Source organism: Gopherus flavomarginatus, chromosome 12, assembly GCF_025201925.1.
Source record: "Gopherus flavomarginatus isolate rGopFla2 chromosome 12, rGopFla2.mat.asm, whole genome shotgun sequence".
Classification (NCBI taxonomy): domain Eukaryota; kingdom Metazoa; phylum Chordata; order Testudines; family Testudinidae; genus Gopherus; species Gopherus flavomarginatus.
Window position 1 is genome coordinate 35,987,367 of NC_066628.1, and position 25,641 is coordinate 36,013,007.

Below are 25,641 nucleotides of genomic sequence, written 5' to 3' on the forward strand. Positions count from 1 at the left end.
ATATCTTTATAAGTGGCTCAGAGTTGAAGCACGTAGGCAGTAGAGCTGGGCAGATAAAGGTCATGCCATTTCATGGAGTATTTTGATATTTCCAAAGTTTAGGTACGTTTTGGAACATCCATTTTGAAATGTTCCACAGAAGGGAATGGAGTGCTGGCTCCACTGGTGTCCACCTGGTGGACTGCGCAGGAGCTGCAGATCCTGGTAGCCCAGGGGTTCCTGACTCTGTGGCTGTCAGGCAGCTAGGCTTCCAAGAGCCAGCCAGACAAGCTGGCAGGAAACCAGGCAGGGTTTGAAATTTGCCTGGGTTCCACTGGAACTCGAGCAAAGGCACTCCGTCTCTGTAGAACGTTCAATTTTGACAAATTGGTAAACTCCAATTAAAAAAAAATTGAGGTGGGTTGGGAGATTTTCCTGACCAGTTTTAAATAGGTAGGGGAGGCTCAGGAAAGCTTGCATTGCCACCAGCGATATTATGCCTGCTCTCGAGAGGAAGAGAAAATTTCCACCTCCAGGCCCGTTAATGTGACACTTTACCCAAGTACTAAATTCACTTTAAAAAACAAATTCCTGACGCTTTATAATGGATTTAACATTGGACTTGCTTATGGGTCATCTTGGATCATGTTGAAAACTATGGCCTGTGTAATAAAGAGATTAGACTCGTGGCCTTGGCATCTATGTATCTAGCTGTTGTGCTTTTGGGGGCAGGGACGGTCTCTTACTATGCGTCTCTACAGTGCTTGGCACAACAGGGGCCCTATCATGGTTGGAGCTTCCAAGCACTAGTGTAATAATATAGAAATTGCTAGAACTGACCTGAACCCACACCTAGATGCCGTTCTGAAAACTAGTCTCTAAGTGTAGCTAACGTTAACCTCGTCATTCACACAGGCTTTTATTTGCTCCTGTTTTTGCCTGAAACAGATACAAGAGGGGTATTTATTTTACATCAACCATCAAGAAACATTTGTAAAGCAAGTTTAAACAATAGGTATTTGCCCATGGACCTGCCAAGCCCACAGAATCCTCACAAAGCAACACCCAAACTTTGTTTTGGCAAAGAAAGTTCAGCATACAGAATTTATTACTATCCCTGAGTGTTGGGACAGAGGGTGTGCACCTACTGGCCAGGGATATCTGAGGAGTGACACAGCTGGCTTGTTCATTGTGCAATACACCTGTAGCGAAGCAGGAGAACAGCTCCAGTCCTGGCTAACGCGAGGCCATGCGATCTCTCCGGAGGAGATTTGCCAAGGTGCCCCGGTTGATCTTCTGGCCCATTTTTGTGACAGCCTTTCTGTTCCTCATTGTCTCTGTTAGCTCCTTCTTCGGCTTTGCAGAAAAATGTCTTCACAGGTAAGAGATCCAGCTCCTTCTAAGACGAACTGTCCATGTAGTGTACTCTCTAATCTCTCTAGCTCTAAGTGTGAAACTTTTTATATAGTGGTGTGTGTGTGTGTGTGTGTGTGTGTGTGTGTGTGTGTGTGTGTGTGTGTGTGTGTGTACCCACACCCAAAACCTTGTGCTAGAAAGCAAGATCTGGGTAATATCAGTACAAGAAAGATGGTACATTGTGTATATCATCACATCTCGACTAAATATTAAATTAAAACATTATTTATATAAACAGATATTCCATTAATACAATTGTTATTTATGCATAAAATATATTTAAAGTTTTCTAAAACCTCTAATTCAGGACTTGTCTAATCTAGGGAAATTTGCATCAAAGCAAACCCTTAATGCAAACACTAGTGCAAAGTAGGGAATCAGTATACAGGTAGTGCAAATGTCCTTAACCTAACAAGCACCCAAGGGCTAAAGTACCATCCAAGCCAACTCTGCCACGCTCCAAATTCAATTCTTTTAGGGAGCCAGGGAAAGAAACCTACCTCTGTGCAGAATGAGATGTAAAGAGCCCCTTTAGGTGTGGGGCAGCTGAATCATAACGCTTGCTCGGCAATCTGATTTGATTTGGAGTTTGAGCCAAAATTATACTGTTAATTCGAAACAAACAAACAAAGGAAAGTCGGACTCGGAATCAGGGCACTCATATAATGCAGACAATGACATTATAGAAAGCAACCCAGTAGTACAGTCATGGGATCCTTCTCAAAGGACCTGTTCCATACAGCTTAACCCACCAAGATCTGTCCTCACTGTGGAAGTGAAGAGGTATTGGGTTGAGTTCAATGACCGGGGCCAGGAAGTTCGTTCAGTATAACCTAAGGTGTGAATTTAAACTGACCTCTATGTGGACACTCTCATGCCAGAGTAGATGTGGCTTTTTTTTTGTTTAGCTTAAACCCCATAAGCAACATAAATAAAAGTGTGTGGGTGGGTGGGGGGGTTGGTTTAGTTTCTTTTCTTTAGATTTCACCTATCCAAGGGCTCCAGCTGCCCAACGAAATCTTAGCAGCATTAAAATAATCATTCCAACAGGAACTCAACCCCAACAGCCACTGCCTGAAACTCCTTTCCACCCCTGCACCCTTATGGGAAGCAAACCCTCAGCCCTCTCCAACTCCCCTATCAAACAGATGGTTTATGTTGGAACAACTGTATCCTCATGGGGGTTATTCTGGTAAAATTATACCGATTTCAGTTCACACCTTAGTTTATACCAATGAACTTTCCTATGTGGACAAGGCTTGTCTGTCCTTTCAAAAGCATGCAAACAGCAGTGAATTTTCTCAAGAAAAACCTAAACATTTTGGCTCTGTTTTTTTGGCTGGAGATCACCCCAGCCTCCATTACTGCAGGTGGAAATAATGGCATTTCCTGCTGTATCCACTTAAAGACCTAATTACCTGGTTGTATCTGTAAATCAGAGAGTGGGGCTTCCAAATGGAGGTAATTATGCTCACACTGTATTGAAGGCTATTTCTGAAAATGTTGGCATTTTATACCGTGTAGTTCAAAATGTAACAGCTCTAAAATTCCTGGGGACTTGCTGATGTGTCCCGTTGCCTGTTGCATGTCAAATGACGCGTGTATGAAGCCATTGGACTGACGAGCCAAAAGACAGAACACTCTGCACTAGTATGTGGCATATGATCCAGGTAGTTATTACCTGTATACAGTAGAGCCGCATGGTACAATGTTTCCTTAAAACCAATATATTTTTAAAAGCAAGTGTCAATGTATAGTTTGCAAATCCCCTGTCCTGCACCAGTACAAAGATCAGTGGATCAGTGCCCTGCACAGCTGTTGTGAAGTCTCCCTGCATAGCCACCCCATGACATGACACCCCACGTGAACTGTGGAACTACCATGGTAATTTAGCTTTCTGAACCTGGTAGTCCTGCATTTGGGGTGGGGATAGGGGTCAGGATTAGCCCCATTTTATCTTCCATTTCAGGAGCATAAAGCACTTTGCAAACGTTGCAAAAGTCTGGGATGGTCAGAAAACAAAATGTAGTTTTTGTTTCATGTGTTGGTTTTCATGTTTACTTTTCATTTGTCCAACAACAAAAATGTTTTGGCTTTTCAAGGGTTTTTAAGGATCTCCAGGGACGAGGGGGTTTTACAGAAAGTGTGTGTGGGGGGGAACCCTCCATTTTTTTCCCACTTAAAAGGGAGTGAGGAATAAAAATATGGGAGAAAGTAACAGTAACAGTGAGGGAACCTTCCAAAAACAGCAACAACAATTGTTTAGAATTTTTTTAAACCCACAAATTTTCATTTTGATCATTTTTCTTCAAAAACACAAAAGCACCCCTGACTTGAAGTGGTTTCCATCATAGACAGGATTTACAGTTTCGTTCAATCCCGCTCAGCACCCCGCTATACAGATTGTTCCAGCACCCCTGCCCACTGCATGTTGTGACAAGGTGAGCTTGTTAGAGTCCATCTCTGCCTTCCTCTCAGGGTGCCAGCCATTTTCCCTGTTGCAGGATACTGTTATGTGTGGTGTCTGTAGCTAACTGCTATGGGTTTTTTTTCATTGCATACTGCAGTTCCAATGTGTACTGGTAAATGACAAATGAGCACACCGGCTGCCTTGCTACCGGAGGGTGCAGTAGGCAAGCGCCTCTGCACGGTGGGTAGCTACAGGAGGCGTTACACCTCCAAGAAGTCAATGGAGCTTTGCCAATTCACCCAAGCTGAAAACGTGGCCTACTTACTTTACGTCAACCAGCTCAGCTGCCTCCATGCTGCTAATAGGGGTGGCTCCAGGCACCAGCATGCCAAGCGTGTGCCTGGGGTGGCAAGCCATGGGGGGTGCTCTGCCAGTTGCCACGAGGGTGGCAGGCAGGTTGCCTTTGGCGGCATGCCTGCAGAGGGTCCGCTGGTCCTGCAGTTTTGGTGGGCCTCCTGCAGGCATGCCGCTGAATCCGTGGGACTGGGGACCTCCTGCAAGCAAGCTGCTGCCATGGTTGGGGCAGCAAAATACCTAGAGCTGCCCCTGGCTGCTAAGTCAGTAGGACTTTCTGCCCTTCATTAGTCAGCATCAGGAACTGTAGGTCTTGAACCCTGCTCTACAGGACTCTTAGGAACTAGTAAGTTCCAACCTGCCACCCAGGGACTTGCTAACAGGGTCTAGGGCAAAAGCTGAACCCTGACAGAGGACTCCAGTCTTGGAACTTGATTGACAGAATGCTGGAGGTCCTGACTGGTCCACAGGTTCTATATCAACCCAGCACACGGGGGCAGCTCCAGGCACCAGCACAGCAAGCATGTGCCTGGGGTGGCAAGTCATGGGGGCGGGCTGCCGGTCGCTCTGAGGGCGGCAGTCAGGCAGCCTTTCTGCAGGAGGTCCGCCGGTCCCGCGGTTTCGGCAGCAATTCAGTGGCAGGTACACCGAAGGTGCGGGACCAGCAGATCACCTGCAGAACCGCCGCTGAATCCGCGTGACCGGCAGACCTCTCCGCAGAAATGCCGCCGAAGGCTGCCTGACTGCCATGCTTGGGGTGGCAGAAAACATAGAGCCACCCCTGCCAGCACAGGAACAGGAAGTTGTCCATGCAGCTGAGAGTCACTCTGTTCTGGAATGGGTCCCTCTCGCTCCTGCTTCCCTGGCTTGGCTTCTTTGGATTCTGACGCGGCTCGACTCCTGGTGTCTGACTTGTGGTTCCGATCACAGTTTTTCTCCTGCCTCTGACCCCCTGGTATCCTGACCCGGCCTGACTCTGGTTACTGATTCATGGTTCTGCTCTCAACTTTATCTCCTGCTTCTGATATCTCAGTATCCTGACCTGACCCACTGTTGACTCCTGTCTCGTGACTGTGGATCCTGGCTCTGACCACTAGGTCTGGCTGCCCACGAGCCAGCTGTGACAGTCAGCCTGGAGTAAAACTGGAACTGCGCGAAGAGGCAGAACTATTCTATGGAGCCAGCAGCCCTGAAGCCCATTTGTGTGAAAGATGAAGCTTTGTGACTTTCCGGCTGCTTTGCCCCATTGCTTGCAGGTGGCTGGAGATCCCTTGTGTGGCAGGGCCATCCAGTTGCTGCCACTCCCTGCCCTGGGCTAGCACAGCATTTACAGTACACATGCCAGATGAATTTTCACACGTAATCCCTAAAGGGCAGGATTTGGTGCTGTCTCTTTACCCCTTGTATTGGCCTTCTGCTGCGCTGCTGTTGCTCACGAACACTCCATTGAGCTCACTGGAAGGCTGGGACGTACCTGGTCACATTGGGACTGATCATTAGAGCCCTGCAAATCTGCGGATATCCGCTTTATATCCGTGGCTATCCGCATCCGAGTACCTTGTTTGTGGATCGCATGTGAACATAAATTTTGGAACCATGCAGGGCTCTACTGGTGATTCTCCTTAAAACAAGCATTTGTCTGTGCTCTGCACCAGCTCAGCAGAGGTCCCTAGTCACTGCCAGACTGCAAGGAAGGGGCAGTCAGTGTTTTCTGGCTCGGGCTGCTGTACGGTCCATACTTTGGAAACGCAGCCTGCATAGAAAGTGCCATTTCAGCTACAGGAACAAATCCTACCTCATTCCGACCTTATCTAGCTTGAATCACTTCCTTGTGTCCCTGATTTTGGCTCTGGGTCCCACATGGGGCTTGCTCCTGCCAGGTGTTGAGCACTGTCCCCTTCGATTGACTTCAGCATGAGTAGGGGACACCCAGCATCTCTGAATTGCGCCATAGTCTCCCACATTTGCACCTTGTTAGGTCAAGCGGTATGTAGCTGGGATCCCTGCAGCCTGCGCAGAAGTTTTTCTAAACATCAGATAACTCTTTCCAACATCATGCTTGTTCTTCTAAGTGTTGAAAAGCAGCAGTGCCCGCAGTATAGTCAGCAATCTAGTCCATGAATGCCGAATCTGGACCAGGAGTCAGACTCATCCTGGCTGGGAATTGTGAAGTGTATCAACATTACTCGGCGAGAATGCAAGCTGGAGAGCAAGGGGGCTGCAGGTCGAGTGTTTGTCCAGTAGCCTGAATAAAGGTTCTGCTCTGTTTACTACACCATAGTCCTGTGTCTTTCAAGTGGGATGCGTCAGTGTCCTGGGATGATTGTCATGAATTGTGCCCTGCTGCAAATAGGTTCCTCCCTGCCCCTACATTGATTTCCAGCTACCGCAGGTCATGAATATTTCAAAAACCATCTGTATAATAATCTGAATTACATATGCTTTATTTCATGGGTCGAGGGGGGCAAATCACACGATTCATGTCTGATGGTCCAAGGTGCTGAATAACCATTTTATGGCTAAATCATAAACAAGTTCAGGTAGGTGTCCTTTGAGCAAAGCATAACGACAATTCCCTGCAAACCCAGTGAAGGTTACAAAAGTAGAGCCCTGGAGAGGGTAATTGCTGTACTCAGTAGTGTCATAAAACATTTGGAGGATAAGATAGCCATTAATGTGGAAAAGGGGATGGAGGGGGCTTCATTCAGCTGAAGTACATGTGGTGTATTTGCCTTTCTTTTGCTTACATTTAGGCCAGTCATTTATTTGCAAGATACCAAAGAAATGCCAGAAAAGGACATCCAACAGAACAAGCTCCACACTGTGCCCGTTGAAGGGGATTCCTCGAGCCAGCTAAATGTGATACTGGGCACAGACAGCAATAGGCTGGAGCAAGATATGGTTAAGAGAATGGCAGCAGACAAAGGAGAGGCCATGGAGGAGCAAGCAGAGGATAAGAATGTAAAATCAGCATCCAAGAAGACACAAACGCAGGGTAAGAGTGTCCCACCAGCACCCAGGGGGAAGGGAGCCAATGCAAAGACCATATACCAAGACCAAGCAAAAACAAAACCAAAAAAGGCCTCTGTGTCAACTAAGCCCAGTGCTCTGAGACCCTCTACAAAAGGCAAAGTTCATCCCAGCCTCCCGGTGCGGAATGTGGCCACTCCCACAATGCAGAATGTCAAGACTCAGGCTCCTACAGTGACAGAAAAGAGAAAGCTGAAGATTGCCGACTTCAAGTCTGAGCCTCAGTGGGATTTTGAGGACCGCTATCTCTTGGACAACTCATCCTCACAGTCAGTAAGTGATTACTATGTGTTCTGGCCATGTATACAGCTGAATGGTCTCCTATAAATCTACCTCCTTGTTAGCCTCCACATTAGTTTTTCCAAGTCACATATTTTCATGGATTTCCTGATTAGACTCTGGCATGGACAGGTAGTTGCATGCACAGGAAATGCCCCAGCTCAGACGAAGGAGGCATGTGTGGATTGTAAGGCAAGGCAGAATTTGGCCTTCAAAACAATAGAGTTTACTATCTAACTACTGAGAGAGAGCAGAATTCGCCTTAATACACCTTACCCAGCCCAATTCTGGGATTAGCCTCTGATACAAGCCAATTGTACATATTTAGGAGGGACAATCCTTATTTTTCTGAAAAAAAAAATCCGTCCCCCCTCCCTCTTCTATCCCACCAGAAATAAATCCCTCTGCCCCGGTGTGCTGCCTGGTGGATCCCTGTTTGCCCACCCATTAATAAGCTTGAAATATTGGCATCTTTGTGTCTGGAGGCATAGTCCAAATCATAAAGGAGCATCGGGTAGGTCTCCCAGCAGGGAGTATTTGAAAAGGGAATATCTGCATTTTTAGAAGGACTATGGGATGACATAGACTCAGAGCCTATTTATATTTGTGTATAGGTTTTTCCCAGTGAGTAAGTATTGGGCTCAAACACTAGCTCACCTGGTGGTCTTGCCACATTTCAGTTCTTGGTGTGTGGAAAGATCATGAGAAGATCAGATCTTGTAATTTCAGCCCCATAAATGGTGTCAAAGTTAGACTCAGGACTCACAGTTTGTCAGACCACTCTGTTTTATTAGCACAGCGCTCTGCTAATAACACCCAGATAATGTGAGCACCATGCAAGACACAAACTATCTTATTTATACAAATAAAAGGGCGAGCACTTAACAAGTAACAAAGGAAGCAGAATCTGTTAAGTTTACCTGGGCTAGGCATGCATATCTTATTTCCTTACTAACTATTACTGATCTTCTGTTAATGTTTCGCCATTAGCAGCCTTGTTTATGGCTAATGTTTCTTTTCCTGGCACCTGTATTTCAACATTTCTTATTTCTGCTTAAAGGTACATACACGTTTCTTTAATCCATTCTTATTTTTACAATATAATTCATTCTACTTTCACAATCCCTCCTTTTGGTCAAGCTCACGCCATGACCAACATTTTACTGGGTTCCACATATTAACCGTTCTTTATCTCTTTGTTCATCGGCAATATTCAAAATCATCATATTAGCACTCTGTTTTGGGGCAGTCACCTGGGTGGCATGCCTTACACGATTTTGGATACAACAGGAGACTAACTGAAAACATACAAAAATTATTAAGATTCCAAACAGGATAGTCAGGGCTCCCTGAAACAACCAGTTTCCTATGCCAGAGAAATTGAACAGGTTACTTAGCCACTTCCATAAAGAACTTGGCTCTTCATGGGGAAGATATAAGATTTGTATGGCAAATAAAACTGGGGAAAGTTTAAGAGCCTTGGCCAAAGAAACAGGGGCGATCTATTACCTCATTGGTATCGTCAGGTATAAACACACAACATTGTTTTCCAATGAGAGCACAGGTCCCTCCTTTGGCCACCAGCACTATGTCCAATGCCTGACGGTTTTGGAGGGCAACCTGTCGGATCGCCCCTGTTTCTTTGGCCAAGGCTCTTAAACTTTCCCCAGTTTTATTTGCCATTATTTTAACTACTGCTTGTAACCTCAGGAGCCCTTTTGCCTGGTGTATTACTCCCCCAAGTGGGTAAAGGAACTGCCAATAGCCTCTTCCCAGGTGTCATTACTGTTCCATATTGTGTTAAACAGACAAAGTCCTCCAATGAGGTCTGGGGAATTGAGTGGGATAGCCAGGACAGGAACACCAGTTTGAGAGTGGGCTGGGATGTGGCTGCAGACCCAGCATTTAGAAATATTAAGGGTCTGAGCTATCCACACTTGCTGCTGGATAAAAGAATTGTCATTGTGGACTCCCCAGACCTTAAGACACCAGCAGTCGAGGAACAGGCACCACCAGAGGCGCATGTTGGAGGCAGGGCCCTTCTGGTTCTGACAACCTCAACTGAGGAAACCATAGTCACGGTTTTATGTCCACCAGGCAGCAGGCGCTAGGCTCGCTACTGCTTCTTCTTGGGCCTTGGTTTAGGTTGTTGTCTGCTTTTGGCAACCCTTATGAGAACATAGATTGTAAGGTATTGCAGGCTGTTCCTCTACGTCTTCTTCTGGAGTCACAATTGACTCTGCGTGGTCCTGAGGTGAGGATTGGTTCACTGAGGGTGGTGCATTCTTACACTGCGAAGCATGTATCCACTCTGAGATGCCAGACAGTTTAACAGCGGTCTGGGTAGTAAGCAGTGTCTGATGATTCTTTGATGTTCTTTAAGTCTCTTTACTACTTCTTCCTTGACTCTGGCTATAACAATGACCTTCACACCTTATCTTTTCCTGATGCATTCCTTTACACTGCTTTGTTTTTACATAGCTGTATATATATTTGGATTATTTACAGGCATTCTTCTGGAAAAGGACCCATTTTCCCTTCAGAATGGCTGCAAAGAAACCAAGAATTCTCTCTCTTTAACATGGTCCTTTTTAACATTTTCACAAAAGTTTAACTGCTTAATTCTCTCCAGCCTCTGTAGAGTTAACTTTTCACTCTCTTTCCTTAAATCACTTGTTTATGTCCCAAAATGACACCTTTTATCACCTCAGATTTCACCATTTTAAGTATTGTTCCAGGGGTTCATGCCTGCACTTACTGCTTTTCTTACTCCTGACACTATTCCCTTAGGGCTTTCAACCTGTTTTTCAGTTTCTTTATCTGTTGCTTGTCTGGGACCAATCCTGCTTTTTTCCAATGAGCCGTTTGAGAGTGCTATTGCGGTCACTTCACAATTTTGAAAGAAATGTTCAAGGAAAGGGACCAGGAAGGGTGGGGGCTAGTTGATGAGCCCCCTCCCTTGCTGAATTGGTAGTGGAACACTAAAGAATCAGTTTCTGAAGCAGACAACAAAAGGGAACAGAACAAGGGGCTTGTTCTCCTTTTTACAATGAGATCGGAGTATGAAGGGGGTTGGATTGATCCAGGGTGGGGTTTTTTTTTTGAGAATGGGGTAAAGGGGAGCACTCAGTCTAGTTGTGGGAGAGGAGGCTTTTAATAAAGCTTTTAACTTATTATTTGAATAATTGAGAGAGGCAAATTTTGATTTTGTCCACCTACGATTTGCCTCTTCCCACCACTGCATGACACAATTAACCTCTCCTTTAGCCAATTTAGTTTTAGGTTGGCCGAGTTTGTCCTTTAAGACATCCACTCGGTCTTTGTTCCAAGATTTTAACAGTGGCCACTGAGTTTTGGGATCCCCCTGAGTTAGCCTAGACCATTTTTCCAGAAATTTACAGGAGTCCAGACCCTTTTTACAGGAGTCTGGACTCATCCTAACATACATAAAATGAGTCGGTGTTCATTTAGGGAACTGTCCCGACTTAGACATCTGGTTACCTATACATGAGGACTTCACACACCAATCACACAAGAAGGAAATTCGGGTTCATCAGAGCGATGCCCAGTGCAACACACAAAAGGAGCCCACAGGCTACTGCCTCAATTGCCCTTGCTTTCACACCAAGGGTTTTACCCAAAGTGCGGTGCGGCTGCGATTGTGCAGATTCCACTCACTCCGACCGCAGGGACAGGAACCCCTTGGTCGGCCGATCCCCAGACGGAGATGGCACCCAGACTCAAACTCTCCACAGGAGGATGGATAGACACAGAGACAGGACAGTCCTCAGTCTGGACAAAACACAGAAATAATTACCTGACCAGATTCCTGATGTCAGATCCCGGGATCCCTACCAGAACAGAGGGGGAACCAACAGGTTCAATGGCGTAGACTTCACTGTGGTTGTGCGCCTTTCCGTTTTGGTGGAGGACCGCTCAGGCCAAATGCCCAGGTGCCGGCTGCCACGGTCGTCCTACAAAAATGGTCAGGAATCACACAGCCCCAGTGAAGAGGGTTGCCATCTTGGTGGAACCTCCAAATTGTCAAAGTTAGACTCAGGACTCACAGTTTGTCAGACCACTCTGTTTTATTAGCACAGCGCTCTGCTAATAACACCCAGATAATGTGAGCACCATGCAAGATACAAACTATCTTATTTATACAAATAAAAGGGCAAGCACTTAACAAGATAACAGGAAGCAGAATCTGATAAGTTTACCTGGGCTAGGCATGCATATCTTATTTCCTTACTAACTATTACCGATCTTCTGTTAATATTTCGCCATTAGCAGCCTTGTTTATGGCTAATGTTTCTTTTCCTGGCACCTGTATTTCAACATTTCTTATTTCTGCTTAAAGGGACATACACATTTCTTTAATCCATTCTTATTTTTACAATATAATTCATTTTACTTTCACAATGGCTTCCTGAGGCAAACCAATAAAGCCCATGAGAAACATGAACCCAAATGGCGAGTTTTCAGGGCTTATTCTGGTGTCTACAGAACGCGAAGACAGCTAGGTGTTTCTCCCATATCCAAACAGGCAACATCAAAGACTTTTACCTTTAACTTCTGCTTCTCCATCCCCTCCCTCCCCTGGTCATACTCATGTTTTCTGCATCTCTCAGGTCCTGCCAGCTCATAACAAATATGCAGAAAGCTCCCACAGGGCAAACCATGAGGGAGTTGAAGTCAGAACCTTTCCCCTGCCAACCCTGGCCTAGCTCAGTGCCCTGGCAGAGAAAGCACTTACAGGAGCCATGACCGTCACTCTCTGGTATCTCATCAGATGTCTCCATCTCCAGGGCTGTAATTACTTTGGAGAAGGCAGAGATTAACTTTTATCATCCACACTTGGAAATTATTGATGACTGTGGTAAGAAGAATGGATTCCAAGAGTCTAGTTGCTGAAATTAATTCATACTCGTAGGACGGGATGTCATGTAGAGCTGAGTTAATTTCTCCCTTCCCCCAAAAAATGCAATTTCAGGGTGACTAAAACCATTCCCCAGCTCCGGTAAAATGCAGAAACCAGTTCCATCTAAATAAATAATGAAAATAATTAAAAAAAAAAAAGTCAAAATGGTTTTTGTTTTGAAATGTAGGGAGTTTTGTTTTAAAATCTTTGCAAGGAGGTAAAAAGAACAACCCAAACCCTAACTAAGTGAAAAACTGGAAAAAAAAATCATTTTGGGCTGAATTTTGTTTTGGAGAGAAAACTGAGAAATTTCAGTTTTTGTGCCACCTGGAACTATGTTTTGTTCAGTTGGACACCCCTACTGGAACCGTGTGTTGTATCCATCTGTACTTTTTCTTGCAGTGAAGTCAGTGCCAGTGCCAAACAAGAGAGGTAAGAGAATGGCTGGGTTTTAGCACTTACGTATTTATCATGTGGTTTAAAAGTGATTCGTAACTGCTCTGGCTACTATTATATTATGATCCCGTTTCAATTCAGTCCCTTCTAGCAATGAAGTGGTGATAGCCATCACAATACAAATAAGATGCCTGTGTATTGAGTCACAAATAAAGAAACAGCACCATCCAAGGATGTGAGAACTCTTCCAATTCATCCTGAAGGGGTGCTAAATGTGAAACTCAGTTTACTAGGTCAGTGTTAACTCAGGCTGTCTACACTGTCCCCCTTACAGCTGCATAACTGTGCTGCTACAGCCGTGCTGCTGTAAGATATGCAGTGTAGCCGCTCTTTGTTGACAGGGTGGAGAGCTGTCTCCTGCCGACAAAATAAAGCCACCCCCAATAAGGGGCGGTAGCTTTGTCAGCGGGAGAGTGTCTCACCCCAGCACAGAGCTGTCGGCACCAGCACTTTTCATTGGTAAAACTGTTGTCTGTCAGGGGTGTGAAAAAACACGCCCCCCCAAATGACTAAACTTTTTGCGCTGAAAGTGGCAGTGTAGACACAGCCCTGTCTACACTGCACTTTCGTTGGTAAAACTTTTGTCGGTCAGGGGTGTGTTTAGAAAGTCGGCACCTAGGAGTAAGGGTGAGAGAAACAAAAGGTTACACATGAAATCATAGAGACTAAACTTAACAGGCTAATCTCTGTCTAAAGAAGTCTTTTCTCATCCAAAGCCTCCTACAGTGTTTCCAGCCAAATCTGGTTGTGATTCCATTTTCATGAATGTAAACGCACTGCCCATTTACTTCCTAGGTGCAGATGCTGGGGTGTCTTTTTTGTTCCCCAAATATAGTCCAGCAAACCTTTGAAGCATATCTCCATATAAAGTTCTGTTCCTCCCACTGTATTTTTCTACCTGTTAGTTCCTTTCTGAAATTACTATCTTTCATCAGCATTCAGCTTAGACAGGTCACGGAAAAACCACTGTGAATGGGACAATACTTTATTTACTTTTCAACACCGCACCCAGTGAATAAGCATCCCTTGTCTGACAAAAACCCTTGATCCAGACTTTAAAACATATTTTCAGTATGTGGACATAACTCCAATGGTATCTGTACATACATTTCACAATGATAAGAATAACCAGTAAGAACTCCCATGACATTTTTTGGTGACTCAGAATGTACATACCAGAAGCAGGATATTCCTGTAACCCGCCTTGCCAGTTGTTATTAAGGGGTTCTTGGGTCACATATGGATCCCCAAATGAATGTAATAACTTTGTCCCTATAGAAATAGTGTTGCCCACTGTTCCAATGCAGCCATCTCTGCGGTGGAGAGCAGTGGCTGGCAGACCAGCACAAAGTGACACTGGGTGTTATACCAATTATATTAGACCAGTAAAAACCAGCAGGATCTTATTAAAGGGGACAAGACAATGATGCCACATTTATTATGATAATTTGATGTATGACTAATAACTAATATCTTAATTCTTATACACACACATTATACCTAATACCTATACACACACACACATTCACACACACATCCATCAGATGTTCTGCAGCTGCTGCATAGTTACCAGTCCTGAAGATAGCTTAAGTTCATAGCCTGATTTTGTAGCTTGGGTTCGTAGCTTGTGGCGGCTAACTGGCCAGGAAAGCCAGGCACAAGGACAAGCTGGATCTCTGTTGGGCAGGCACTGATGTCCTTCCATGTTGGCAGCAGAATGTTACCCAGAGTATCTCATCTCACCCTTCTTTTTTATAGGCTTTTAGTTTGGATTAAAAGTCTATAGGTCTTGCTGTGTCACACTGCCTCTGGGTTTAGATTGATCACCCATCAATTGCAGGCGTGACTTTCAGCCTTGAACCTGGCTTTGATCTTCCTTCTGTTTTTCTGCTGTTCCGTTGTCCTTTTCTTTTTAGGGTGGAAGTTTCTTACTTTGTTTAGGGCTGTTGTCTAGGTCTTCAGCCGTTGGTATTTGAACTTCATCTCATCAGGACAGGCTGGCGCTGGAGGTTGATTCCATCATTTATACATACCTCATTCACACATCTAAACTAAACTAATAAGGTTACAGCAGGGTTTGCAAAAATGAAGGTTGGAGGAAGCTTTTACAAAATGGAGTGAGTGTTTTAAAATGGGGTTTGAATTACAATATGGAACAGAAGTTACAGTGTAGGCAAGTGTAGTGAATGGTGAACAGAAGTTACATTAATAAAGTGAACAATTAAAAACAATTTCATTGATCAGTTCTACATTGTCCCCCTTTTGACCCTTCAATCCAGGGGCATTGAATGGGTCACACTTTATGTAATTGTTTTAAGGCAGAACCAACATAACAGTTAGGATTACTAATAGGACAATGAGGGGATGAAAAATTATATTTAGAACTGCTGACCAGCTGGGCTGCTTCTACAACACTTTGCCCCTTGAGTTATGACCATTACAGTAGTTGTTGACATTGTAGGGCAAGGTGATCTGTTGCAAACATACCAAATAATTATAACTAGGTGAATATAACTAAATCTATTACAATTGACTAAACACCAGATATAACCTACACATAAATGAAAACAATTATAGTTATAATAATTGGGAATACAATAAAACCGTTACAATCATTGGGTACATTGACAAATAAAATAAGGACCAAGTTTGATGCAGCAATAGCCATCAAACAATAAAAGTTACTGAAGTCAGGACCTTTTTAAGCACACACAGCAAATAAGATTTTGTAGGAGGACCACAGTTGTCATGCAAGGTTAAGCTGATTTGGACTTAAACTAACATTTTGTTGTTTTCAAGAGGTTTCTGGGGACCTGAAAGATGGGGCCTTACAATTATGGGCCAAGGTTTTACAAGTTATGAGGGTCCAAGAACTACCCTTTAGGGCTTGAGGGAGTAGAACCAGAGTGCATAGAGGAAAGTGTGAAATTAACAATATAAGCAAATGTAACTAACAATACAAATGTATCAATAACAAACATTAACAACAAAATGACTATTAGAGAACCTAACAAAAAATAAACCTGATGCACTGGGGACCAAAGTTTTTATTTTTTTGGACACAAGTGGTGATTGCTAAGTTGGATGGACTTGGGGGAAGTAGAGAGAGGAAAAGAAAGACATTTGTCCTGTCTAGTGTAGTATTTCTTTTTTTTTTTTTTTTCTGGACCCAATGCTAGCACAGAATACCACTAGAGACAGACACAGAACATGCAACACAGACTTTGTCGCGACACTATAACGATGGTATTTTATAACTCTTCAGCTGGTACCAGCTCTCCTGATGTTCTGATTCAGAGCCTGAAAAATAGAAGCTTAGAAACAAATTAGCACAGTGCTCCCACGTGGCAGACCCTGCTCAGTCTTTGCCACAGTGTGTTTGGTACTTGGGGCTGCACGAATGCTAATTAAGTGGTGCATTTCTTTGAGTTTAAATTTTTTATTTTAAAATGTCCAGCTACTTTGCCATGGCCTGGAGGTCTGAGGCAGAAGCAGGACTGTTCTTACTGTTGCAATGGCATTTTGGCCCTGGGAGGAGGAATCTACCCAAATATCCCCCTTCCCACTTCCAGAGGGGTCCCAAAAGTCTGCCCCTTCTGGGGTCTCAAATGTTCCTTTTTTTTCTTTTTCTTTTTACAGGCTGTTAGGTGGAGGTAGCTGTCATTACAAGCCTCCCACAGCAGCCAGATCCCTGCAGCATCTCTTTTTGTTGCATTTGGGGGTTTACATATGAGGATATATTGGGCCAACCTATCCTCTAGGTCCGAAATGGTGCAGATATCTGCAAGGGCTTGTTCAGTCTAAGGACTGTGCCCATATCTCTGAAGGGTGTGTTTAGAAGGCATTATCTCTTTAATAAAAGGTGAGGTAGAAGCTACTTTTGACTCCATTCCTCCCTCTGAGACTGTTTTCCCTTGCCTTTTCTTAAACATTTTTAATTTTGTTCAGCAAGCAGCACTGCTGGCCCCTGGGACCCTCTTGCTGCCCCTGATTTTTCTTTCTTTTCCTGCTACCTATCCGGAGGCCAGCAGATTTTGTTAACAATTTTATGTTTTCTGCTACCTATCCAGAGGCCAGCAGGTTTTGTTAACAATTTTATGTTTTCTACTACCTCTTCGGAGGCCAGCAGGTTTTGTTAACAATTTTATGTTTTCTACTACCTCTTCGGAGGCCAGCAGGTTTTGTTAACAATTTTATGAGCTCTATATTTTCCTGCTACCCACACGGGTGCCAACAGGTTTTGGTTAACCAAGAATAGAACCGTGCTCTGTAGAGCCGGTTGTGTGCACACAGATTGGTTTACAATAAGTGAGGCAAAAATACCAATAATCCCTCTTTCACTATTCTCCACCAAAATGTTATACCAATTATATTAGACCAGTAAAAACCAGCAGGATCTTATTAAAGGGGACAAGACAAAGATGCCACATTTATTATGATAATTTGATTTATGACTAATAACTAATATCTTAATTCTTATACACACACACACACACACACACACACACACACACACACACACATATCCATCAGATGTTCTGCAGCTGCTGCATAGTTACCAGTCCTGAAGATAGCTTAAATTCATAGCTTGATTTTGTAGCTTGGGTTCGTAGCTTGTGGCGGCTAACTGGCCAGGAAAGCCAGGCACAAGGCTGAGCTGGATCTCTGTTGGGCAGGCACTGATGTCCTTCCATGTTGGCAGCAGAATGTTACCCAGAGTCTCTCATCTCACCCTTCTTTTTTATAGGCTTTTAGTTTGGATTAAAAGTCTATAGGTCTTGCTGTGTCACGCTGCCTCTGGGTTTAGATTGATCACCCATCAATTGCAGGTGTGACTTTCAGCCTTGAACCTGGCTTTGATCTTCCTTCTGTTGTTCTGTTGTCCTTTTCTTTTTAGGGTGGATGCTTCTTACTTTGTTTAGGGTTGTTGTCTAGGTCTTCAGCCGTTGGTATTTGAACTTTATCTCATCAGGACAGGCTGGGGCTGGAGGTTGATGCTGTCATTCATACATACCTCATTCACACATCTAAACTAAGCTAATAAGATTATAGCAGGGTTTGCAAAAATGAAGGTTGGAGGAAGCTTTTACAAGATGGAGTGAGTGTTTTAAAATGGGGTTTGAATTACAATATGGAACAGAAGTTACAGTGTAGGCAAGTGTAATGAATGGTGAACAGAAGTTACATTAATAAAATGAACAATTAAAAACAATTTCATTTATCAGTTCTATATGGGTGGCAGTTTATGACAGGAAGTTAAGGACATCTTATTCAGCTAAAACTACACAAAATTTCACTAGGCAGAACTTAATTGCTCACTTTGGATTTTGGTCAGCACATGGGGGATGGCACCCCCAGAGTCTTACAAAATGTGGCAGGGGATCTTTAATGAACACCCGTGTCAGGCCCTCACATTTTAGATTTCACCCAAAATATGACTCATCGCTCAGTCCCTAAGGGTGCATAGGTTCTGATAGTGAGTCTCAGGGGAGAAGCAGCACTTGTTACTGACTCACCATCTCTTGCACATCTTGCTTCACTGGATTTTCCCCTAGAAATCATCCACCCACCTATTGTGGCACGCTGGCCCTGTGTGAATTTACCAGCTGTGACAAGCCTAGAGCAGTGTCATGCAGCTGCTGGCAGAGAAGGAATGACCTGAGTTCCTAGAGCAGGAGTAGGTAACCTATGGCATGTGTGCCGAAGGTGGTACGCGAGCTGATTTTCAGTGGTCCTCACACTGCCCAGGTCCTGGCCACTGCTCCTGGGGGCTCCACGTTTTAATTTAATTTTAAATGAAGCTTCTTAAACATTTAAAAAAACTTATTTACTTCACATACAACAATAGTTTAGTTATATATTATAAACTTATAGAAAGAGACCTTCTAAAAACATTAAAATGTATTATCAGCACGCGAAACCTTAAATTAGAGTGAATAAATGAAGACTTGCCACAGCACTTCTGAAAGGTTGATAAACCCCATGCTAGAGGCCAAACTGCACTCCAAGTTAAACAACACTTTGCTGCAGGGCCGCCCAGAGGGGGGGGCAAGTGGGGCAATTTGCCCCAGGCCCTGGGCTCCGCAGGGGCCCCCAAGAGAACAGCTGAGGTTCCCACACTGGCTCCTTACCCCCGCCTCCACCCCTCTCCTGGAGCCTTAGCGCATCAGGCAGCATCCCCGGACAATGCTGCAGCGTGGCTCCGGCACGGCCCCTGAACCCCGCCCTGCTCAGAGCTGTGCGGTGAGAGGGCGGGGCTGCGAGCTCCAGGCTGAGCTCAGCTCCCTCCGCTTGGCGTGGCTTTTAGCTCATGCTGTAGAGGCCAATGCTTTAAGCTCCCGAGGCCCCAGGTTTGATCCCGCCTGCCTGCCAACGAACAGGGTCTGTCGGTGTTGCACTGGCACACAGCATGGCTGTCCCCATTGCCTTTGGTATGCACCAGGCTGGATTTTGATCTCAGTGGAAGGCAGTGGTGTTTCTCAGAATGTACAGCTGAAATCAGTGGGAGCTGTGGGTGCTTAGCACCACTGGTCCAATGCCTCTGTTTCCCCACCTGTAACATGGCTTAATACTCACCTAACTCAAGAAGAAGGAGGCTCTTGTGATTATAGCTGTTCAATGGTAGGATTTAGGGGCTGGGGTTTTATGCCTAACTTTGCCATAGCCTTTCAGTGTGACCTTGGGCAAGTCACTTCATCTCTCTGTCTCATCTGTAAAAGGGGGATAATAAGTCTTCCTGTCTCCCGCTCTTGGTTATCTTGACTAGTTAGACTGTAAGCTCTTTGGGGGCAGGGGTTGCCTGACTGTGTGTTAGCAGCATTGATCTCTAGTACCACTGTAATGCTGACTGACCCCGGTCATCAGCAGGCAGGATTGAACCGGGGACTTCTAGTGCGTGAGCCTCTACTGCATGAGCTAAAAGCCAACAGGCTGTTAGCTAAGGCTGTAGAGCAGACGCATTTAACTCTCTCTCTCTAGGTGGTCTTGGTGCTACCAAATGGGCCAGAACACCACACTCGAGGTGTGTGGGTTACACTACCTGAATACAAATAACAATAACTCACATCGGTGAGGGGAGACCACAGTGCTAGTGAAATTGTCTGAGGAGCCTCGGACAGTGGATGCTGTCAGCGTGCAGAAGCAGGGATGAAAATCTCACAGACTCAGAACTATCCGGGCATCTGCCCAATCCAGTTTTCCTCCTATGTTCATGTGATGCTTGAGTAACAGACTCAAATTCTGTGTGGACGGGGACGTGTTAACTCCAGCCAACCCATGGATTAGACTCAACACAGCCCTCTTGTGGTTTCTTGACCTACCACTGGGTGGCAATGGTGGGAATCTCAGGGATCCAAAGGCAACTGGCTGTGAGTATCTGTGGCCCCTCTGTGAGCTTCCCAATAACGCCGCCAGCAGCGTTCACAGTCAAGGATATGTCACAATGATTTCCCTGCGTATCTGAAAAGTGCTGATGAGTACGAATGCCGGCGGGACTTGTGCAGCTGTCCTACAAGTCATTAAGGCGCCTTTAACTAGTGCGCTGCCTTGTGCAGAGTTTAGTTAATCTTCCAGTCAATGCTATAGGCTCAGAAATCAACCCATTTTGTACTGCAATAATCCTTGACTAGGCCGTAAAGCTTCAGGAATTTGGAGCCACAGACAGAAGCTTGGGGCTTACAGCCAACTTGCTGCAGGAAGTAACTAGATTTAGGGAGGTTTCTTCCTGCCACTCAGCACTAACTTTGCTGAGCTGCTCAAAGTGCAGCCTGAAGGGCTGCAGCGGCTTGTGAGATTTGCTACAATGCTAGCCTAACGCGGCCTCCTAAGCCCAGATAAGATCAGGGCCCTAACTTGCTGCAAAGGAGGAATTGAGCTCGTGCTGCACTGAGTCCCATTGATGGAGGCAGCGTGTTGTTCCTTCATTTCTGGTAGCACAACTACAGAGGGATTGTAAATTCTTTGGGGCAGGGGCAGGACGTGTCTTGCGGTTCTGGCTTTGTACCAGGCCTAGCCCAGTAGGGTCCTAGTCTAAGACTGGGGTTCCCAGGTGCTGCCACAACACAGATCAATAATAATACTAGTGTAACACGGCAGGCAGGATCAAAGCAGAGAACCGCTGAAACTAAATGCATGGGCCTCTACTGCGTGAGCTAAAAGCCACATGGCCCTTAGCTAAGGCTGTAAAGCAGGCTCATTAATCTCTAAGGGGTCTCAGGCCATGGCTACACTGGCACTTTACAGCACTGCAACTTTCGCGCTCAGGGGTGTGAAAAAACACCCCCCTGAGCGCTGCAAGATACAGCGCTGTAAAGCCTCAGTGTAATCAGTGCTGCAGCGCTGGGAGCGCGGCTCCCAGCGCTGCAAGCTACACCCGTAAGGGATGTGGTTTACGTGCAGCGCTGGGAGAGCTCTCTCCCAGCGCTGGCGCTCCGACTACACTCACACTTCAAAGCGCTGCCACGGCAGCGCTTTGAAATTTCAAGTGTAGCCATACCCTCAGTGCCACTAGAAGGGACCGAAAACCACACTCAGGAGATGTGTGGGTTACATAAGAAAGGGCTGGCCTGCGAGTGGCATGACAGAACAGTGCTGCGAACAGCTCTATCCTTAGCTGGTGCTCAAGATCAGCCAGGCCACAGCTGCTCTCTGCCTGTAACTGCAGGTGGAGGATCGAACTGATCAGATGCAGGTTTCGGTTGCTCCTGCACACAAACAGTTGACTCCTGATCATTGCAAGTAGAAGCACACTGAAGGGAGTGATGCTTTTACCTTCGATTTTTACAATGGGCTCGTTCACAGCTGGCAGCACGCGGCCTGCACCGTGGGAGGCGATGCAGAAAGCAGGGAGGGGTGTAACCCAGTGGAAGCAGCCGTAAGAAGCTGTGCACCACGGTGACTAACCGGGAGGGTGAAGGGGGTGTGGCTCCAAGGAAAGGAGGCATGGTTGGGGCCTGGGCAGATATGCCATTGAGAGCTGGTGCAAGAGGATGTCCTGCTGTGCATGGCGTGAGCTCTGTGTCGAGGAGCATAAGACCATGGAGGCCTCGTTCTGGGCAGGGGGCAGCAAGCGCATTCAGAAAGGCCTGGTCAGCCTCTGCGTCATAAAACCATAATGGCATTTTTCTGAGGCAAGAGCAAGTGCCCCGGGTGGGTATTCTAGTGCACCCTGCGTCTGGGAGGGCTTGGCACTTAGCTGCTGCAACGTGAAGGCCCTGGCTCAGTCCCTGGTGTGGCGGCCAAGATGGTGGCCAGCACGTAACCCTTGTCTGCTTCCTTACAACCCTATCTTCTGTGCTTCTAGCGCTGCCCCGATGCGGTGAGGGCCAAAGCCGCCAAGTCTGCCTGGCTGAGGGACCTTTTCCTGCCCAATATCACGCTCTTCATAGACAGGAGACACTTCAACCCCAGCGAGTGGGAACGCCTGGAGCATTTCAAACCACCGTTCGGCTTTATGGAGCTGAATTACTCACGTGAGTCCGGCAGCTGGGCTGGACTGGGTCTGCTCCCTCAGACGCTCACAGGGTGCCCTCTCCCCACTCCAAGTGCCGGGACAGAACTCCCAAGCTGGGACACACCCACACTGGACAAACACTGGTTCCTGCTGCTGGGACAGGGAGGTGTCTTCCACTTCTTTGTCAGCTCCTGGAGCAGGCCAGTCCCCGCTATCAGCTCCCAATTTTGTGCTGATCCTGAGGCATGGGGTCTAATTTACCACTGCATTACTCCCATATAACCCCACTGAAGTCAAACAAGAGTAATGCAGTGGTGAATCGGGCCCTTGGTTTCTTTTCATTGCAAAGACCATGTTTTTTTTTGATGACTCCTTTATTAGATGGATTCTTGAAGCAAGTAGTATATTAAGTATCCAAGAAGGTATGGGCAAGTATACCTTACTGCTGCCTTGCCTATTGGTATACTTGCCCATACCCTCATGCTCCAGGCCATAAACTGATAGCCAGTTGGGATCAGGAAGGAATTTCCCTTCATGGTGTACTGTTGCATTCAAAAGATGTGAAGGTATTGCCTCTGACGCATCCTGTGATGAGCTGCCAAAATCTTAACAACCGGTTCCCTCCTCACCCCACAAGGGGGTTGTGGTCCGCCCACGCCCCCCAGGACTCCTGCCCCATCCAACCCCCCACGTTCCTTGATGCCTCCCTGGAACCCCTGTCCCATCCACCCCTCTTCCCTGTCCCCTGACTGCCCCCTGCTGCCCCATCCAACCCCTCCTCTCATTCCTGATGGCCCCCTGGGACCCCTGCCCCATCCAACCAGCACTTCTCCCTGTCCCCTGACTGCCCCTGGAACCCCTGCCCCTGACTGCCTCCCACTGCCTCATCCAACCCCGTCCTTCCTGACTGTTCCCCCGGGACCCTTGCTTCCATTCAACCTCCCTGTTCCCCGCCCTCTGACTGCCCCAACCCCTATCCACCCACCAACCCCCGACCACCCCCCCAAACTCCCCTTCGCTATCCAGTGCTCCCTGTCCCCTTACCGCGCTGCCTGATTCGCAGCCCCCCCTGCTTCCCGTGAATCAGCTGTTTGCGCAGGAAGCCTGGGAGGGCTGAGAAGCAAGTGGCAGCTTCGCACTCAGGCCCAGGGAGGCGGAGGTGGAGACAGGGCGGAGGTAAGCTCGGGCCAGGGGCAGGACAGGAAGCTGGAGCACCCACAGGGTTGGCACCTAAGGCGCCACTTTTGATTAATGCGCTCAAGGGGAGCGGCCACTCGCCTTGCTCCGCCTTAGCTACGCTCCTGGGTCACTTCAACTTACTGGCCCGTGCAGGACAATCGGTTCTAAAAGGGCTTCTAAATTTAACAACTGATTCCCACAAACCAGTGCGAACCGACTCCAGCTCACCACTGGATGCATCCTGTGTGGCCGCTGTCAGAGACAGGATAACAAACTAGATGGCCCACAGGCTAGTTCACATATGACACTTTCCCTGTGTTCCCTTCCCAGCCCAAAAGCTCTCCAAAAATGCACCATTCACTCATCCTCTTTGATGGAAACTACCTGTCTGTGTTTCAGTGGTGAAGGAGGTCATAATGATGCTGCCACCCAACCCCTACCAGCAGGTCCTCCTGGCCAACAATAGCAGGCAGAGGCCGACCTGCATCAGCTGTGCTGTGGTGGGGAACGGGGGGATATTAAACAACTCTGGAATGGGCCAGGAGATCGACTCCCATGACTACGTGTTCCGGTAAGAGGCACAGCTTCCTGTTATTTTCCTGTCTCCCTCATGCACTTTTCTCTATCTCCCCAGTCCCCTCTATACCCTTCTACTCCCTCTACAGAGATGATCCCACAAAAAACTCCAGAGCCATGTTTTAACCATGATCTTATGTTCAAATAAATTTGTTAGTCTCTAAGGTGCCACAAGTACTCCTCGTTCTATCTATGTTTTAACCATGTTTCCAAGTCATTGCTACTGGCCTGCGAAGTCCAAGGGGGGGCTGTGTGGGGCCCCAGGCCTCCGTGGGGGGCTGGTCCCTGGCCCCAGCCTGCTGTGCTCCCCTGGCTCCCAGCCTTGGGGGGCAGGGGGAACTGCCCCCCAGCACTCACCGGTGGTGCAGCTGGGAGCCGGTGGAGTGGAGCAGGCTGGGGCCAGTGAGTGCAGGCCCAACCCCTGCAGCAGTCCTCATGGGAGTGGCGAGGCAGGGCTGGGGCAGATCAGGGGTGGGAAGAAGCAGGGCGGGGCTGGAGCAGGGGTGGTGGTTTTGGGGAAGAGGTGGAGTGGGGGCTAGGCAGGGGCCCAGGAGAAGAGCTGGAGCAGGGGCTGGAGCAGCACACAGCTGCGCAGGGCACCAGGAAATGTGATGCCCCAAATTTCCTGGTGCCCTGCGCAGGTGCGTACTTTGCATCTGGGTAGGGATGGCCCTGCGAACAGCATGTTTCTGAGCCTCAGGGAAGGTTCAATCTGGATTCATTTCCCATTGTGGCTATCCACCCCAGAATATGAGGTGGTTCCTTGCTGGCTCAGGTTCAACGCTAGTTTTGGTTCAAGATTATTTTGGCCAAACCAGTTCCCCCAGCCCTGCTGTGAATGCCAGCCCAGTGATTAAACCAATATGCTGATGACTTTGCAATTCTGTTTAATTTTCTGGTCCAGGGTGAGTGGTGCCGTGATCAAAGGTTACGAAAAAGATGTGGGAACAAAAACATCCTTCTATGGATTCACAGCCTACTCCTTGGTGGCCTCTATTGTGACGCTGGGGAGCAAATTCAGCAAGATCCCAATGGGAAAAGTAAGTCAGGCACATGACATGTGTACACATGCCCTTGGCAAGGTGCTGCTTTGCCTGTGGCCTACGTTTCTGATCCTGACCCATGTGAAGGGCAAGAGGGTAGAGGTAGCATCTCAGGTCACAGCAGAGTTAGCCCAGGTTTGAACAACTGGGTCTGGGAGCCCAAGTTAGCCCAGTCAAATATCCACACCGGCAAGGCACGCGTGAGTCACTCCAAGTAGGTGTTGCCAAACTGGTGCTGCACTAGCCCAACTTAGATGCTAGGGTCCAGATCCCCAGAAGTATTTAGGCCCCTAACTCCCACTGAGTGTGGCACCTTGGAGGAGAAGGCTTAGGAGTGCTGGGGGTGAAGCTCAGGGTTCTGAGCACTGCACTAATCTGTGTCACTCTCAAGAGTAGTTTTGCAGTGTGCTGTGGAAGTGCTCTGAGCCAGCCAACACAGTAAAGTAAAGCACTTCTGGCTTGCTACGCTCCTCACTTCCATGGCCTCTGTCCTGGCCAGTAGCAAGGCATGGATCCAACTCAAGACCATGACTTGTTCCAGCTGTTG

General features: G+C 46.9%; 1 protein-coding gene across 1 annotated transcript in view; it reads left to right on the forward strand.

Moving 5' to 3' along the window:
* Window positions 1–1,206: 1,206 nt before the first annotated feature.
* ST6GALNAC1 (ST6 N-acetylgalactosaminide alpha-2,6-sialyltransferase 1) overlaps window positions 1,207–25,641 on the forward strand; it is a 30,604-nt gene continuing 6,169 nt past the window's right edge. Inside the window, exons 1-5 of the mRNA XM_050919343.1 lie at window positions 1,207–1,359; window positions 6,913–7,462; window positions 22,147–22,315; window positions 23,875–24,046; window positions 24,956–25,091. Coding sequence (XP_050775300.1) covers window positions 1,229–1,359; window positions 6,913–7,462; window positions 22,147–22,315; window positions 23,875–24,046; window positions 24,956–25,091 — 1,158 coding nt within the window. The 5' untranslated portion in view covers window positions 1,207–1,228. The remainder of the gene's footprint in view (window positions 1,360–6,912; window positions 7,463–22,146; window positions 22,316–23,874; window positions 24,047–24,955; window positions 25,092–25,641) is intronic.